At 43.2% G+C, this 17,555-nt stretch overlaps 1 protein-coding gene across 1 annotated transcript in view; it reads right to left on the minus strand.

Annotated features, from left to right (window-relative positions):
* Window positions 1-5,930: 5,930 nt before the first annotated feature.
* The window catches only part of GOLGA2 (golgin A2), a 159,646-nt gene continuing 148,021 nt past the window's right edge, over window positions 5,931-17,555 (minus strand). Inside the window, exons 26-28 of the mRNA XM_082263927.1 lie at window positions 15,544-15,650; window positions 15,299-15,458; window positions 5,931-6,633 (exon numbers count right to left, since the gene is read on the minus strand). Of these exons, the coding sequence (XP_082120053.1) occupies window positions 6,383-6,633; window positions 15,299-15,458; window positions 15,544-15,650 (518 nt within the window). The 3' untranslated portion in view covers window positions 5,931-6,382. The remainder of the gene's footprint in view (window positions 6,634-15,298; window positions 15,459-15,543; window positions 15,651-17,555) is intronic.

The following is a 17,555-nucleotide window of genomic DNA, read 5'->3' on the forward strand; positions in this document are numbered from 1 at the left end:
CGCTTTCCAAGCCATCAGGTCTCAGACTAGATGGCTAATTACCTAGAGCCCTGGTCCCCAACCCTGGTCCTCAGGGCCCAGTAACAGGCCAGGTTTGCAAGATAACTGAAATACATCCCAGGTGATATCATTTGCTGCTCAGTGATTGCATTACTCAAGTCTGCATCTCCCCAAGGTAATACTTAAAATCTGGCCAGTTAGTGGGCCCTGAGGACTGGAGTTGAGGACCACTGACTAGGGGATGTATTTGCGTTTGTCCAGGGCTGGTCCCCAGTTTGGGAGGAGAGAGAGTCTTTCTATATGTGCACAGGGGGCACTGCTTGGTTTGGCAATAGCTGGACGAGACCCACTACTGGTTACTTGGGATGTTTGGTTGGATCCTCGTACTTGGAATGTCATTCTGGCATGATGTAGATCAACTTTGGTCAGGTCATAGCAGTCGTTAGGTGCAGATTTTATTGTTTGTGCTTCCTTATGTCACCATTTTCAAGAAATGCCCCTACATTGATAGGGGAACTCTTCTGATGGAATTTCATGTGTTGCCTTAGTGCAAAGAAATTGAGAGAGCTGTACTTTGAGGGAGAAAAAATAAAAAAATCAGTCTCTAATAAAACTAAGATCCCTCCTGTCTCTACATAAGTATCCCTTCATTACAATATTCCAATATTGTATTTTAGTAACTAGGATTGTGGATACTTTTTTTTTTTTTTTTCAATTCAAATATGGAAACTACCATTATTACTTATTCATTTCACAGCTTAAATGATTTGTAAGGGCCTGACCCAACTTTACATCCCCAAACCTCCCTCTCTCCTCATCTAAAGCACATCCCAGCAATATTTTTTTACTTGTTTCCATAGTGATAAACGGCTTTTGTTACTCCCTAGGACATCACCAAAGTTTATGCAGGAGCAGTTGCTGTAATATCAGTATCTATTGATGTAGGCATGCAACCAGAGCTACATCTCCCAAAAGTGCTTTCCTTATACAGTATGTGGGCAGGCAGCTTGACTGATTTGCAGAGAAAGAAATCCACGTATGTGAAGGACGACAAAGAGGGGCAGGCGGGAGTGAAGTTAAAAATGTTTTTTGGGGGAAAGGGTCCCAAATAAAGAAGCCACAGCATGGCTGTGCAGCTAAATCACAGGATAATTTTATTCAAACATTTGGAGACACAAAAAATGCTGGGTAAAGAACTCCAACACCTGTGTGTCCTTTGACCGTCTGCAATATATGTTCAAGTGGTGTTGAAACATCATCAACATACCCCTTCCATCCCTGACGACGCTCAGGCCTATTGAGAGAAACCTGTAGGAGGTCCCTAAACCAGTTGAGTGATGCTCTGACATCACAGATGACGCGGCTCCACACACTGGCACTCGCTTGATGCACCTATTGGGGCAGTGGATGCCATCTTTAGCACAGGCACCATAATGCCGTATCATAGCATACTGACCAAATGACTGCAGACCGCAACCACCCCTGCGAGAGACCAAGGCAATTGAGCACTGATATCAGAGCCCAGCCTGGTTCCCTATACACCTGTGAAGACTGTGCTTTCCTCCTCTGATCTAGAAGGTGGATATACTTGTGCAATGGTCGAGTGAGCGGGTCCAACTGCCCCATTTGCTTACAGTGTGGGTGCACCTTTACTGCTGCCTATACAAGCGTATGGACAACTGACTCATCAATGTTTACCAGTTTTAAGAGACTCTATCCACTATAGCCGAGTCCTGTGCTACTCTACATTAACTATTTGGCATGTCTTTTATCCAGATTAGGACGGATTATACTGGACAAGAGTGATTGTATGCCTTCAGCTTAATCTGGTGATGGACCTGAACATCTGCTGCAGACCTGAAGGGGCCATAATACAATATTATACCACCATTCAGTATAATATATAGGCTATATGCTTTCTTACCAACAGCTTGATGAGGGATTAGTGTAACCCTGTATATATCTGCACTGTGTGAACGCAGCTGCATCTATCCCAGACCTGTTTTTTTTTTTTTCACCTAGGTGAAGGTGTTGGTGGAGTATTTTTACCAAGAGTTTTTTGTATTTCCAAAGGCTTGAATAAAATTATCCTGCTGCATGGTCCTGCTGTGACTTCTTTATTTGGGGCCCTTTCCCCCAAATAGTTTTTATGGTTACGATTGGGTCACTTGGATCTGATCGCCAAGAGGCGAGTCCGCAATTATTTGGGACACTGTATTTTTGGTTAACTAATGGGCCATACACACTAAGATTTTCTGAAGACTTTTTCCTTTAGACTTACCAAAAACCATATAATATGAGGTCAAACCTAAACCCTTTCAATTTGTATGCAATCTGGCAGACCCTTGTACTACATAGAAAAGGTAAATCTGAAGGAAATCTAAACCACAAAAGTTGGATAGTGTGTATCCAGCTTTAGCCTCAAAGTGTTTGGTAATACTTCCCTTTTTCTTTAGAGGCATGAAGTTTGGTAGTCCAGCAAGTATAGAGCTGACAACACTGCTTGGGAATTCTCCACAGCAGAGGCAGTGCTGTCAGCACAAAACAGGAAATTAGGAGCTTACTGGATTTCTGACAGGGTCATCCGGTATTCTGTTCTTGCAGTGTAAAAGATGGAGAAATATGCATGTAATGTGGATGTATCTATTTTTCCCCAGACATTTTAACCATAAAAAGCCCTAAACTGATGGCAACATATTTCCTCCACATAAAGCAAGGCCCCTTGTTCTTTATGACACAATAATTGTTAATTCCACTGATTTTATAATCTATAAAAAAGATTTAGAATTTTGGAGAGATTCCCGCCAAAAATCCATATCTGACCATTATCGGAGCATGCAGCCCACGAGTGAGTGCCCCCCCCCCCTCCTTTCTGAACCATACCAGGCCACATACCCTTAACATGGGGCAGATGCTTAGGGGCGGGGGGCTCAGCCCCACCACCCCAAAGCACCTTGTCCTCATGTTGATGGGGACAAAGGCCTCTTCTCCACAACCCTGGGCTGGGGGGGGTTCCGAGGGTGGGGGGGCTTATCAGAACCTACATTGAACCCCTACTCATTCACCCAAAAAAAGTATAAAAAAAAAACAAACAAAATAAACAGTTTTGGACAATTCCTTTATTTAAAAAAAAAAAAAAAAAAAGGTCCCCCGAAGTAGATCCAACGTCATTTACGACGCCTGCCGCACCTGATGAAGGCTCCTGCTGACTACCTGCTCCTTCGTCTGCCAGTTCTTAAATAGCTAAGGGGAGAGGGTCACCTGGTGATGTCACTCGCTCGCTCATCCCTTTCCTGACCTGCATGCTTGCATAAGTGTCTGGTATGGATTTTTTTTGGGGGGGGGGGGGCACGCAGTTTTTTTTTACCATAACTTTTAATTGCTGCCATGCTTTCTTTACATTCAGCTCTTTAGAGAGGAACCCTCTGACAGCTGATGAGTCATCCGTTGTTAAGGACATGGCAGCCCGCTCCTTAGCAACCAGCTATTGGGGGGACCCTCATACTGTTTCTGACAAATAGTGAATTCTATACCTCCAGCAAAAAACCCAGGTGATAAATACTAAAAAATTTTATTACTCTCTTTTCCGATTGCGAACTGGACTTCGCTCACTGCATGGTATATGGATGATATTTACCGGCACATTTTTCATTTTGCAGTAAATTCCACAATCATTTTTTTTGTGAATTTACCTTTTTTTTTTTTTACTGCATGCAATCATTTATGCAAATGTTATCACGTGCGGTAAACGTTAGTGAATTGACCCCTGTATCATCTTTTTACCCCCCAAAATGAAAACCTTTAGAAAACACAGAATTACCAAAGTTTAAAGAAGCTGTAATAGTAGAAGTTATTTTTTATGGTAAAATAATGCCTGCTATGCATTAAGATGAAAAGCCTTCTGTGTGCAGCAGCCTCCCTCGCACCCCTTTATGCTTACCTGAGCCCCATTCTCTGTCGAGCGACGTCCACCAGTCCCTCTGCCACCCGGGACTGTCCCTCCTAAATTGGCTGAGAAACAGCTGCGGCACCATTGGCTGTCAGCCAATCAGAAGAGAGAGGGGGCGGGGCCGAACCACAGCGCCGTGTCTGAATGGACGCACGAAGCTGCAGCTCGGCTTGGGTGCCCCCATAGCAAGCTGCTTACTGTGGAGGGCACTCGAACAGGATGGAGGGGCTAGGAGAAGCAAAAAGGACCCAAGAAGAGGAGGATCCAGGCTGCCCTCTGCAAAACCACTTTACAGGGCATGCAAGTATAACCGGTTATTTAATAAAAAAAATAAAGACTTTACAATCACTTTAATTTGCTGAATATATTTATTCAGAAAGAAACAAAATTTATTTCCAACAAGATGAAATCATTTCAGCAACAGAATGGAAAGTGCAGCCCCCTGACCTGTGAAGTATCACCTAATAAATTATAATAATCCCCCCCCTGTCCCCTATTAATAAATCTCCAATCAAGATGACAAACCAGCTTCTATAGAAGCTCCATCATATTATAGTACAAGATCCCTGCAGCGGAAAATGCTGCGGAGGTCCAGCGCCTGATCCAGGAATATACAAAAATGTTACACTCATACACTATGTACAGGAACCGTTTCCGAACCGGACTCAGGAAGAGATTTGGGAATTCTATCCAAGCTCCACCCACCCAGGCTACTTGTGCAAACTTTCAGGACAGAGCACGATCGACAGGGTGAGCTGCCAACCTTCTTCATCCCACAGTCATCTGAAGCTCTTACTGCGATTCATAGTTGATGTTGGAAAAAAAACAAAAAAAGGAACTTTTGAGGCAAAACAAGATCCATTTTAGTGTCTGCAAATGTATTGGCGGATCTAAATGTTTTTTTTTTTCCTGGCAAGGGTGGGATTAGTGAACACACGTGTTCTGAAAGTGCTAAGCAGTATTACTGTATTCATAAGAGTAAAGAAAAATGTCTTTCTAGTCCGTATCTTCGCTCTTTATTAAAAGCTACACACAGCCACCCCATTACTGGAAATTAAACACTGCATAGGCAGCTATGTTGTGAGACCTAAGATCTAATGCCATTGCCGAATATTACAATACCCGCTGTCAAAGGGTCACTGTAAACCAGCTAATATCTCCCTTAGAATTTTATTTTTCAGGGCAGTCCCCCCCCCCCCCCGGGGGTCCCCCAACACTGACTTCTGTACACAGCAACGTAGACATGCTCTTCATGCAGGTGGGGTGGAACTATCCTGCCAAGCAAATCAAAAAGTCATGGCCACCACCAATCCAGATAAGAAGCCAATAGATGACCGAACTTCAGCCAATGACTGAAAAATCAGATCTGGGTGGACTTGCCCCTTCAAATCAGTTCTTAGCAAATAGAAAGGCTGCATTCTCACATAAAATGTCTGCCACCAAGGTTTATTGTCAGCTTGAACGCACAGATTACAAAAATCACCCACAGACTTTGGTTTGGCTTATCCTGCTGCATAACAAATGAAAAAAAAAAAAAAAACTTCAAAAAAGGAATTATTTCGATCAAGTCCTAGATGCTTAAATCATCACCCGAATCAAACTGCTCATCACTTATATGTCCCTCTTTAGTAGATTATTGGATTTTCCTTGTTAAAATGCAAGTATAAAACGTCTACGCGCCTGACCTACGGCGGGGCCTGCATCCAAAAAAATAAGGGTCACGGCAACCACTAAGCAGAACCGCCGAAAAACCACATCCCTGTCTCCTTCATTTGGACATCCTTGCACCACGTCATACAGATTTACCAAGCAGCATGTAAAAACGTGGACAACACTGTGTAACGGCCGGTCACTGTCCTCAGTGGACATTTCTAGGCAGTTGTTCCTTCGACCATCTAGTATGTTAATGCTTCTATTGTCTGGTCACTCCTTCTGAGACTTTCTACCTTTGCCCTGCCTCTCCCCTTGTAGCAGGGATATCTTCTTGTAGCAAAAAAAATAATAAATTAGCGTTAGAGCAGTTTAAAAATTAAGCGAGAATTTGGATGGTGTAGACTTATCTGACCCAAGGAGCTACAGGTTAAAGAAGCAGTGCACAGTAACGAAGGATATTGCTAATCTCCTTATGCTGCCAGCCTGTGCGAACAGGACTACAGCCCCTTGGGGTAGATATACTGGGGCAAATCATTATAAATACTGAAAACTTCCCCCTTTTTCATGATGTTTTGGAGGGAAGAATCGCACCCTCCCAGAAACCAATGCTAAGGTAAGGGAAGGCAGTTCCAGTTCTCAACTGTAGTACCCACCACTCTCCTGCCCACCCCACCCAACCTCAAGTGACCACTCCTCCTGCGCAGCCGGAGGTCATGAGTCACAGTTCAGAGAGGAGCTGGCATGGAAGAAGTGGTGGTTTGGATAAGCGGGACTGTGATCTCAGACCACCATAATGCGGACCTCATCGTTTTCATCCACGCGATAGAAGAAGGGGATGCAGGGGTTGTGAAGAAGGGAATTGCCGCGCTCTTGTGGGTTCTGGATCTCACGAAGGAGCTGCATGATCTGCTTCGCCGTGGGATCAGTGGAACTGGGGGTGGTACGTGCTCCTTCTTGTGCCGTAGACAGGGGAGATGAGATCTGAGCTTTCTCCTGTTCAGAGTCCTCAGTCAAGCTGACTTCCTCCATCGCTGTGAAGAAAAGGTCAGAATTATCTTTACAGTGACATTTGGCATTCTTTTCAGTAAAAGTGCTCTTCAAATAGTTAGTAGCAGTACCTAATAAAAATTATAATCTATCAGGTTTTTTTTTTTTTGACATCTCGACCTGTGGAGGGAAACGGGAAACTTCCCTTCCTGTCCTGGGGACAAACCAACAGCAAAAACGAGGTATCCATTCTAATAGAAAGATTTTACCATGCCTGTTCTAATATATACCTATAGTATAGTGCCCGAATGGAACAAAATGTTATATGACAAGGTTTGCTTGTTCTCCCAACACATCACACCTTCAGAGGTGACAGGACTTGAGTCATTGGTGAGGGGGGGGGTCGATCGTCACTGTCACTTTGCCCTTTAACCACTTGCCGACTGCCTAACGTAGATCTACGTCGGCGGTCAGCCCCTCACAGGCAAAGCGACGTAAGTCAAGTCTACGTCGCTAGCCTGTGAGGCTCTGGGGAGGACAACCCCCCCCCCCCCCCCGCGCGCGTGCCCGGCGGACCCGATGTCCGCCGGGCACTCTCGATCGTCCGTTAGAGCGGGAGAAAGGCAGGCGGCTAATGTAAACACAGCCGCCTGTCATTCTCCCCTGTGCAAGAATGGAGATCACAAGGTTCTACTATGTAGGACCGTTGATCTCTGTTCTTACACAAGTAGCCACAGCCAATCACAGTTAGAAACACGCCCCTAGGACACACTTAACCCCCCCCTCTCCAATAAAGTTAACCCCTTGCCACCCAGTGTCATTTTTACAGTAACAGTGCATATGTATAGCACTGATTACTGTAGTAATGTCACTGGTAACCCCAAAAGTGTCAAAAATGTCAGTCAAGGGTCCGATCTGTCCGCCGCAATGTCGCAGTCTCGCAAAAAAAAAAAAATAGCAGATCGCCGCCATTACTCGTTAAAAAAAAAAAAAAAAACAACAAAAATTACAAAAATCTTTCCCTTAGTAAACGCAATAACTTTTGCGCAAACCAATCAAAATACGCTTTTTGCGTTTTTTTTTTACCAAACATATGTAGCAGAAAACAAATTGGCCAAAAATGTTAAAAAAATTTGATTTTTACATTTTTTTGGGGGGGAATTTCATATAAAAAAAAGTGAAAAATATTGTTATTTTTGCAAAATTGACGCTCTTTTTTTGTTTATAGCGCATGATCAAAAAAAAAAAAAAAAAAAAAAAAAAAAAAAAATCGCACAGGTGATCAAATACCACCAAAAGAAAGCTCCGTTTGTGGGAAAAAAAGGACGTCAAATTTGTTTAGGTACAGCGTCGCACGACCGCGCAATTGTCCGTTAGAGTCACGCAGTGCCGAATCGCAAAATAGGCCCTGGTCAGGAAGGGGGTAAAATCCTCCGGGGCTTAAGTCGTTAAAACATATATAAACTCCCGTAAAAAAAAAACCATAATATAAATTATATATATATATATATATATATATATATATATATATATATGACTGCACGATTAATAATCGTGATCTCCATTCACCTCACAACCGCCCCCACCCCCCGGATCTGGCATTTCCTCGATTCATACTGTGCAGAGCTTTTCTCTGCTCACTTACAGATGTCAAAAAAAAAAAAAAGTCTCCACAAATGTTTACTAATATTGTTAAGGCTGTGAGATAACTATAAAACACAATGATTTACAATGTATCATTTTGTTCTTTTAGATTGAGTCCCGGTTCACACTATTGCGATGCAGAAACACTGCAAATCTACTGCGTGTTCCCGCATCGCATCCGCAGAACAGACAGTTCACACTGCCATATGCGATATATGCTGGGGGTGTCAATTCAAAGTTAACGACACCCCCAGATCAGATCGCATATCGCAGTGCGATCTGACAGTTCGCACATGAATCGGATCGCACTAGTGTGAACCACCATGCGATCCGATTCTGCTGCAGACCATAAAAAGGGTCCTGTGCGAGTTCACTGCGATTGCGGTGCGAATTCAGCCATACAAACTGTATGGCTAAAATTTGCACCGCACAGACATCGCATGTAATTTTAGGAGCAGCGCGCTCCGAATCATATGTGATCTCTGTGATGGCATTAGTGTGAACTGGCACTAAATGAATGAACTTCCGTCTGCAAAGGAGGTCAGTTTAACCTCTTAACCTCCCTGGCGGTATGATTGTTTCAGATTTTAGGTGCTGAAAGCAGTACCATTATTTTGCATGTAATTCTTAAAGAGGTTGTAAACTCATAGATTTTTTTTTTTTTTTTGCAACCTGAAAGAGAAACACATAATGAGCTAGGGGCACTTTGTTGTGGAAGTAGTGGTGCGCTTCAGGGGTTAACTCTTATAGATCTCTATTTAAGTAGATAGGCAAATTGTGTGCAAATTTAGATCTAAAGTGCTCGGTATAGTGAATGTGTGAATAATCCTGTATTCCAAAGAATGTTGATAAATGTGCAGGTGCGTGGTGCTAATCAAAAACAATATGTGTATCAATAGATGAATAAATATTGAATAAAATATCAAAATACTTCTTCTTTGCACATAAAAACGTATCAATAATATAATATAAAATACAGTGTTCATTTACAATCCAGTACATAAAAGTAAATAAAATAAATGTGCTCAAATGAAGTGCTGCATGCTGGTTATAATAAAACGGTGTAGAAAAGAGTAATCCGTGAACTGCTCAGTTGCAGTATTTAAAGTAAACAAGATCGGCTAAAATAGTCCAAAAAACAATCAATTTCAAAGAAAACTTGTGTCAAAGAATCTTCTTTGTGACCGTGCTTGAATAATTAATTCAGTGACTGTGATCTCCTTCACCTTGTGTGTCACCTCTGTGTGCTCTAGCCTCTCACCTTATAGGCAAGACAAATATGCCTTTCGTGTCTATCCAGATTTTTCTATGGACTTTATTTGCCTCACTCCGGGTCCTTGATCCCTCTTTGGAACAGACTTCTTGGATTCCTATGACTGTTTGTCCGGTTCGTTTTCCTAATCCTATCCTCCTTATCAGATCTTATAGTGCCTCAGAAACAAAGACTTTTCATGGTGCAGTATATCAAGCTATTTATTTCAAGTATACAGATTTGCACTTACATTGTAACGGAGTAAAATCAGCATGTATTGTAAAAAACCGCCGCTGTGGAGATCGGGCTCCGTCGTAACGTCACTTCTGGGTATAGGGCTCCTCCTACGCGTTACGTCACGTTACGTCACGAGATCAGGGAGGAAGTCACGTGATCTCGTGACGTAACGCGTAGGAGGAGCCCTATACCCGGAAGTGACGTTACGACGGAGCCCGATCTCCACAGCGGCGGTTTTTTACAATACATGCTGATTTTACTCCGTTACAATGTAAGTGCAAATCTGTATACTTGAAATAAATAGCTTGATATACTGCACCATGAAAAGTCTTTGTTTCTGAGGCACTATAAGATCGGATAAGGAGGATAGGATTACATAGTTACATAGTAGGTGAGGTTGAATAAAGACAATAGTCCATCCAGTTCAACCCGTGTAGGTGTGTGTGGCTGTAATCATCTCACATACCCCTGAATGTTCTGATCCTTGAGATGTAAGTCTAAGAGTCTTTTGAAAGCCACCATACTACCCGCAGAAACCACCTCTTGTGGTAGAGAATTCCACAATCTTGTAGCCCTAACAGTAAAGAACCCCCCACGTTGCCTGAGGTTAAAACGCTTCTCCTCTAATCGCATTGTATGCCCTCGAGTCCTCATGCAATCCCTTCGAATGAACAGCTTTTTTTCTAAGCTGGGATCCCCATTAAGATATTTATAAATTGCTATCATGTCCCCCCTCAGACGTCTCTTCTCCAGGGAGAATAAATCGAGCGATTGTAGACGCTCTTCATAGTCAAGGTCCTCCAATCCCCTAATTAGTTTAGTTGCCCTTCTCTGGACTCTCTCCAGCTCCAACACATCCCTCCTGAGGACTGGCGACCAGAACTGGACAGAATACTCCAGATGCGGTCGGACCAGAGTTTTATAAAGGAAAACGAACCGGACAAACAGTCATAGGAATCCAAGAAGTCTGTTCCAAAGAGGGATCAAGGACCCGGAGTGAGGCAAATAAAGTCCATAGAAAAATTAGGATAGACACGAAAGGCATATTTGTCTTGCCTATAAGGTGAGAGGCTAGAGCACACAGAGGTGACACACAAGGTGAAGGAGATCACAGTCACTGAATTAATTATTCAAGCACGGTCACAAAGAAGATTCTTTGACACAAGTTTTCTTTGAAATTGATTGTTTTTTGGACTATTTTAGCCGATATTGTTTACTTTAAATACTGCAACTGAGCAGTTCACGGATTACTCTTTTCTACACAGTTTTATTATAACCAGCATGCAGCACTTTATTTGAGCACATTTATTTTATTTACTTTTATGTACTGGATTGTAAATGAACACTGTATTTTATATTATATTATAGATACGTTTTTATGTGCAAAGAAGAAGTATTTTGATATTTTATTCAATATTTATTCATCTATTGATACACATATTGTTTTTGATTAGCACCACGCACCTGCACTTTTATCAACATTCTTTGGAATACAGGATTATTCACACATTCACTATACCGAGCACTTTAGATCTAAATTTGCACACAATTTGCCTATCTACTTAAATAGAGATCTATAAGAGTTAACCCCTGAAGCGCACCACTACTTCCACAACAATATTCTTTACTGTTTTAGTATCAGTCCCAGTGGAGCTGCAGCAGGGATTCTCTTGTCACCTCAGATAGCGCAGGGATCATACACACCCGTTTGAGCTAGGGGCACTATTCCTCCCACTTATACCAACAGTGAGGTACCATTCCTTCCACTGCCACCAACAGTGTGGCATAAATCCTCTGACTTTAAAAGTATGATACTGTTGCTCCCACTGATACCATTAATGTGGCACTATTACTTCCACTGACACCTCTCACTGATACTAATGATGGGGCACTAGCCCTCCCACTGACACCAACGATGGGGCACTATCCCTCCCACTGACACCAATGATGGGGGCACTATCTCTCCCACCGAAACCAATAATGGGGCACTATTCATCCCACTGACACCAACGATGGAGCACTATTTCTCCCACTGACACCAATGATGGGGCACTATTCCTCCCACTGACACCAACGACGGGGCACTATTCCTCCACTGACACCAATGATGGGGGCTCTATTTCTCCCACTGACACCAATGATGGGGGCTCTATTTCTCCCACTGACACCAACGATGGAGCACTATTTCTCCCACTGACACCAATGATGGGGCACTATTCCTCCCACTGACACCAACGACGGGGCACTATTCTTTCACTGACACCAATGATGGGGGCACTATTTCTCCCACTGACACCAATGATGGGGCACTATTCCTCCCACTGACACCAACGACGGGGCACTATTCCTCCACTGACACCAATGATGGGGGCTCTATTTCTCCCACTGACACCAATGATGGGGCACTATTCCTCCCACTGACACCAACGACGGGGCACTATTCCTCCCACTGACACCAACGACGGGGCACTATTCCTCCCACTGACACCAACGACGGGGCACTATTCCTCCCACTGACACCAACGACGGGGCACTATTCCTCCACTGACCCCAATGATGGGGGCACTATCTCCCACCGAAACCAATAATGGGGCACTATTCCTCCCACTGACACCAACGATGGGGCACTATTTCTCCCACTGACACCAATGATGGGGCGCTATTCCTCCCACTGACACCAACCACGGGGCACTAGTTCTCCCACTGACACCAACCATGGGGCACTATCCCTCCACTGACATCAACGACGGGGCACTATTCCTCCCACTGACACCAATAACGGGGCACTATTCCTCCCAATGACACCAATGATGGGGCACTATTCCTCCCAATGACACCAACGACGGGGCATTAGTCCTCCCACTGACACCACTACTGGGGCACTATTTCTTTCACTGACGCTATTTCTTTAATTCTCACAGACCACTGTCCGTCCCCTCTAAATTCTGAAGGACAGTAAACTGTCCCTTTTATTAGAAGGTTTGGAGTCCCTTAGTCTACACTGAAAGGCAATGTCAGTATTAAACCCTTCCATGTTAAAAACAGCAGGAACAGGGAATAATTGCATCCAGTGACCTAAGTAAATGAGTTAACTCCTGGTGCTCAGCCTGATCAATCTACTCATTGAGTCTTCAGACATGGAAAACACTGCAGCAATCCCAGTGGCTCTGGACCCGTAAAGCACCAACTCCGAACAGTTACTGAAAATCACTTCCAGGCTATCCCACAACACAGTACTCCAAGAATCTGTGGACAGCCATGCCAGATAGCTGCAAACATACAAAGCCCCTGCAGCGATGCAGAGAAAAGTCCTACTGAAAAAAAAATAAAATAAATTGACACATGAAAAAAAAAAAAAAATGCTAGCAAAAAAATTGGTTAGTCATTAGCAGAGCTGCAGAAAAGGCATCCATCCTCCGAGGACACTAACAAAAAATGTAAACACGGTGGTTATTCTGAGCTTTCTACAGTTTGTCAGTGGCAAATTCCCTAAAAGGGCGGCAGTAAAATAGAAGGTTTAGAACGTCCTGTATTGTGTAAGTTCCATCCCGCTCACCATCCAATGTGCCCGATGTACTTAAACATCCTCAAGCACTTTCTATCACCTATTGTGGGCCTGTACTAAAATCCAGAGGTTTTGGATGCAAGTGGTATGGTTTCTCCATGACACAATGGAGTTAATTTACTAAAAACTGGAGTGCGCAAAATCTGGCGCAGCCCTGCATAGAAACCAATCAACTTCCAGGTTTTATTGTCAAAGCTTAACTGAAAAATCAAAAGTTAGAAGCGGATTGGCTACCAGGCACAGCTGCACCAGATTTTTCACTCTCCAGTTTTAGTGAATCAACCTCAATGTCTTCACCTTTGACTCTTCAACCCAAACAATGCTTACTTGGGCTATACTCTGATCCTGATGCTTTAAATACATGACAACATTCTTACATGCAAGAAAACTGATACCATGTAGTTGTATGCAAGCTATTCCTTCTACTTTTGAGGGCTGGCTGGCAGAAGTTAATGCCACCCTTCCTTATAAGAAGCTCATCTATGTTCATAGGGGCTGTCCCTCCAAATATAAGATTCAGGACCGCTGGCTGCAGTGCTCTGACATGTGTGTGACCACCAATTCAGCTCTAATGGGCCTCACTGGTATGCCTCACATTCTTCTGGCCTTTTTACCTGACAAATGTGTTCCTATATAAGCCGTGGTCATGTGGTAATACAACTGTTGCAATATTTCTATAGAAGAGACAAGAACTCACTGCTCAAGGTGGTGTAATTGCCTGACGACTCACACCGGTGCATGCCCCGGCTCGCCTCCGTGAAAACTTGATAAAGGAAAAGGAATTGGCAGCACTCCAGGTTGAGTCAAAATCCAGATTTATTGACTGGACATCCAAATATGACAATCGTGACAAGGTAGACGCGTCTCACACACTGACTGTGCTTAAACATTAGTTTGTTAATGATGTACATTTGGTAATGTTTAAGCACACAGTCAGTGTGTGAGACGCATTTACCTTGTCACGATTGTCATATTTGGATGTCCAGTCAATAAATCTGGATTTTGACTCAACCTGGAGTGCTGCCAATTCCTTTTCCTTTAGCAATATTTATATACACCTGGCACGCTACAATGTTATTGCTTCAACCTGTTCATCATGTATACTTCAAGGATAAAAATACATTTGAAACAATGATGCTAAACCATTAAAAATATAATAGAGAAGTTCAGCTTTTTTGTTGGTGTTATCATACACACCTAGGTGGATGCAGCATCGGTTCGATGCTTCATCTGTCCCCCGCTGTCTCTAACACTGAGAGGCGAGCGATCAAACACCACTGATCGCTCAGTTCTCAAAGCTCCATTAGCAGAGAGCTGGCGACTGTCAGTCACCGGCTCTCTGCTCTGACAGGCCTCACCGCCCACTGGAGTGTTGTGGAGGGGGCGAAAGTGGCTGGCTCAAACGCTCAGCTCTCCAGGGTTGTGGACTGATTCAGACCTTATTGTCGTGATGTTGCCGCAGTCTGGACCGGCTCTGAGCTTTGGCTGTACTTCAACACTTTTTGACTGACATTTGTTCTGTAGGAATGAATTCGGATAACCTGTTATATACGCTTAAAAAAAATGTTTCACTGCCAGAAAATATTAGAGCAGGTTCACACTGAGGCGACACGACTTCGGGGGGCAACCTGTGAAGTCGCGTGCACCGCGACTTGCAGGGACTTCACATAATGGAAGTCTATGCAAGTCGCTTCGAGGTCGCCCCAAAGTAGCACAGGACCCTTTTTCTAAGTCGGAGCGAATTGTGTCGCTATTATTAGAACAGGTCCTGTACTACTCAATGGACCACGACTTGTCAGGCTGACAAGTCGCGGCAGTGTGAATGGGCTCTTAGCAGAACAATCAATCTGTGTTACGGTCTGGTTGCTGGTCCCCGTCTCCGCTTCTCATTCTGGGTGTTCAGTTTTTCTACAATAATATTTAACGGCTATTGATTAAATTTCTGTAGACCGGTTTCTTGACTTGTACTAAAAGCATTCACGGATCTGGTGAAGTTTGAATCCAGCCTTACCTTCTTCCCCATCTGCTGCACCCAGCTCCATTGGTTTATCAGTATTGAGAGCTGGAGCAACGTCTTTAGAACCTCCTGTTGCTTCCACATACTTCTTGTACCAGTCATTCCTCTCACCCACCAGCCTCATGACCAAAACTTGCAGCTCCAGTAACTTGGCCTGGGCAGAGAAAAGAGTGCAGAGGTCAATTACACACATAGTACAATACAGGGAGGGCAACCATTTAAGAGCCAAGATACCTCACCTTCATCTCCTCCTTGTCCTGAGCCAGTCGGCTTATGTACTCCTCCTTTTCTGTGTGACGCTGTTTCAGGATGGCTCTCTGACTCTGATAAAGTGCAATGTACTCCCCTATAGAGACAGAGGATCATTTCATAACATAGTGACACTGTACAACAGTCAACATTTTATTATCAGCAGAGAGAGGTGATTATAAACTCCATGGCTTTACAAAGGTGTAAGCAAACTCCATGAGTGTTGCCGTATCTGCATGGCAGAGTATTGATACTCAGAATGAGCCAAAAAATTCAAACGGTATTGATAAATGAAAAAATAAATAAATAAATATATGTATATATATATATATATATATATATATATATATATATATATATATATATATATATATATATATATAAATAATTACATATATTATTATATATATATATATATATATATATATATATATATATATATATATATATATATATATATATATATAAATAATTACATATACACACACATATATATATATATATATATATATATATATATATATATATATATATAATCAGTTTATAAGAGTTGCATGATTAATCGTTAGAAGATCCTGATCTGGATTCATCATATGGAGAGGCTTCTTCACAGTAAGAACTATGAAAATATGGAATAGACTCCCTCAAAAATTGATTTCGACCAGCTCAGTAGATGGTTTTAAAAAAAGATCTTGATGCATTCCTAAAAGAACAAAACATAACTGGATATTGACATTTATAGGAAGTAACTCCATAGATTGCTGATCCAGGGTTTATAAAACTGCCTTCTGGGGGATCAGGAAGGAGTTTATTTTTTCCCCCAATGGAGCAAAATGGATCATTTTGAAATGGAGGGGTATTTTTGCCATCCTCTGGATCATTGGTGGGTATGGCATTGTGTATATGGAGGTTTTCTGTGCATTTATTTTTTCTATTGGTTTAAATAGATGGACTTGGGTCTTTTTTCTACTGTAATGGTGGAGGCTTTCGTTCCAAGTAATACAGAGGATGGTCCTACACTGAAAGCTCACATCGGGGATATTTAGAAAGTAGAGCTAGAGACTTGCAAAACATGAATGCCAAATTAAAAATGGAACCATTCCACAATTAGATCCACCAGAGGAGGTAAAAATTAAATGAATTGCGTGGTTAAAACGCATCTTTACTTAAAACATTTCATAAGGTAAATAATTTAGCTTTGGCTGTACATCTATGGATCACAGGAGTGCCTGTTTTCAGCATAGAGCAGTCTGAAGTCCGCTCTCTGCTGATGCTACAGATGTGGGTCCAGGGTCCGTATCATCATGACCACGGAGTCAGGATTCGCCAGGTGCCTGGACTGACATCCGGCTCAGATGAGAGCCTGAGCCGGCCGCTTCCCGCCCCTCCACAGCTCAGTGCTCTAGTGAGCGAGGAGGCAGAGCGGGGAGCTGTCAGAACGGAGCGAGCCTGAGCTGGCCACTTCCTGTCCCTCCACAGCCCAGCACTCTAGTGAGCGAGGAGGCAGAGCGGGGAGCTGTCAGAACCGAGCGAGCCTGAGCCGGCCGCTTTCCGCCCCTCCACAGCTCAGTGCTCTAGTGAGCGAAGAGGAGGCAGAGCGGGGAGCTGTCAGAACCGAGCGATCAGCGGTGTTCGATCACTTGGTTCTCAATGCAGAAGCACCAGGGGACAGAAGAAGCATCAGACCGATGCTGCATCCACCTAGGTAAGAATAAAAGGGCAACAACCTCATACTTCTCTTTTAAGTTTAAAAGATTGGTGTACAGGCAATGACAAGCCCATCACACATCATACCTGGAGGCGGCCACTGCTGAGCTCCATTTAAAAAAGCTAGTTGCCTGGACATTTTTTTTTTCTGAGGCACAGATCCAAAACATGTATGTAGTTTGGGATTGTCAGAAATTTTTATGTGCTTACCTGCTCTGGGTTTGTGACTCAGTACTGGGGGTAGAGGGTCACAATGACGAGGTTACAAACCTTCACAAACTGAGATGTCTCAGCA

This window comes from Pelophylax lessonae (genome assembly GCF_965119305.1).
Source record: "Pelophylax lessonae genome assembly, chromosome: 7".
NCBI lineage: Eukaryota > Metazoa > Chordata > Amphibia > Anura > Ranidae > Pelophylax > Pelophylax lessonae.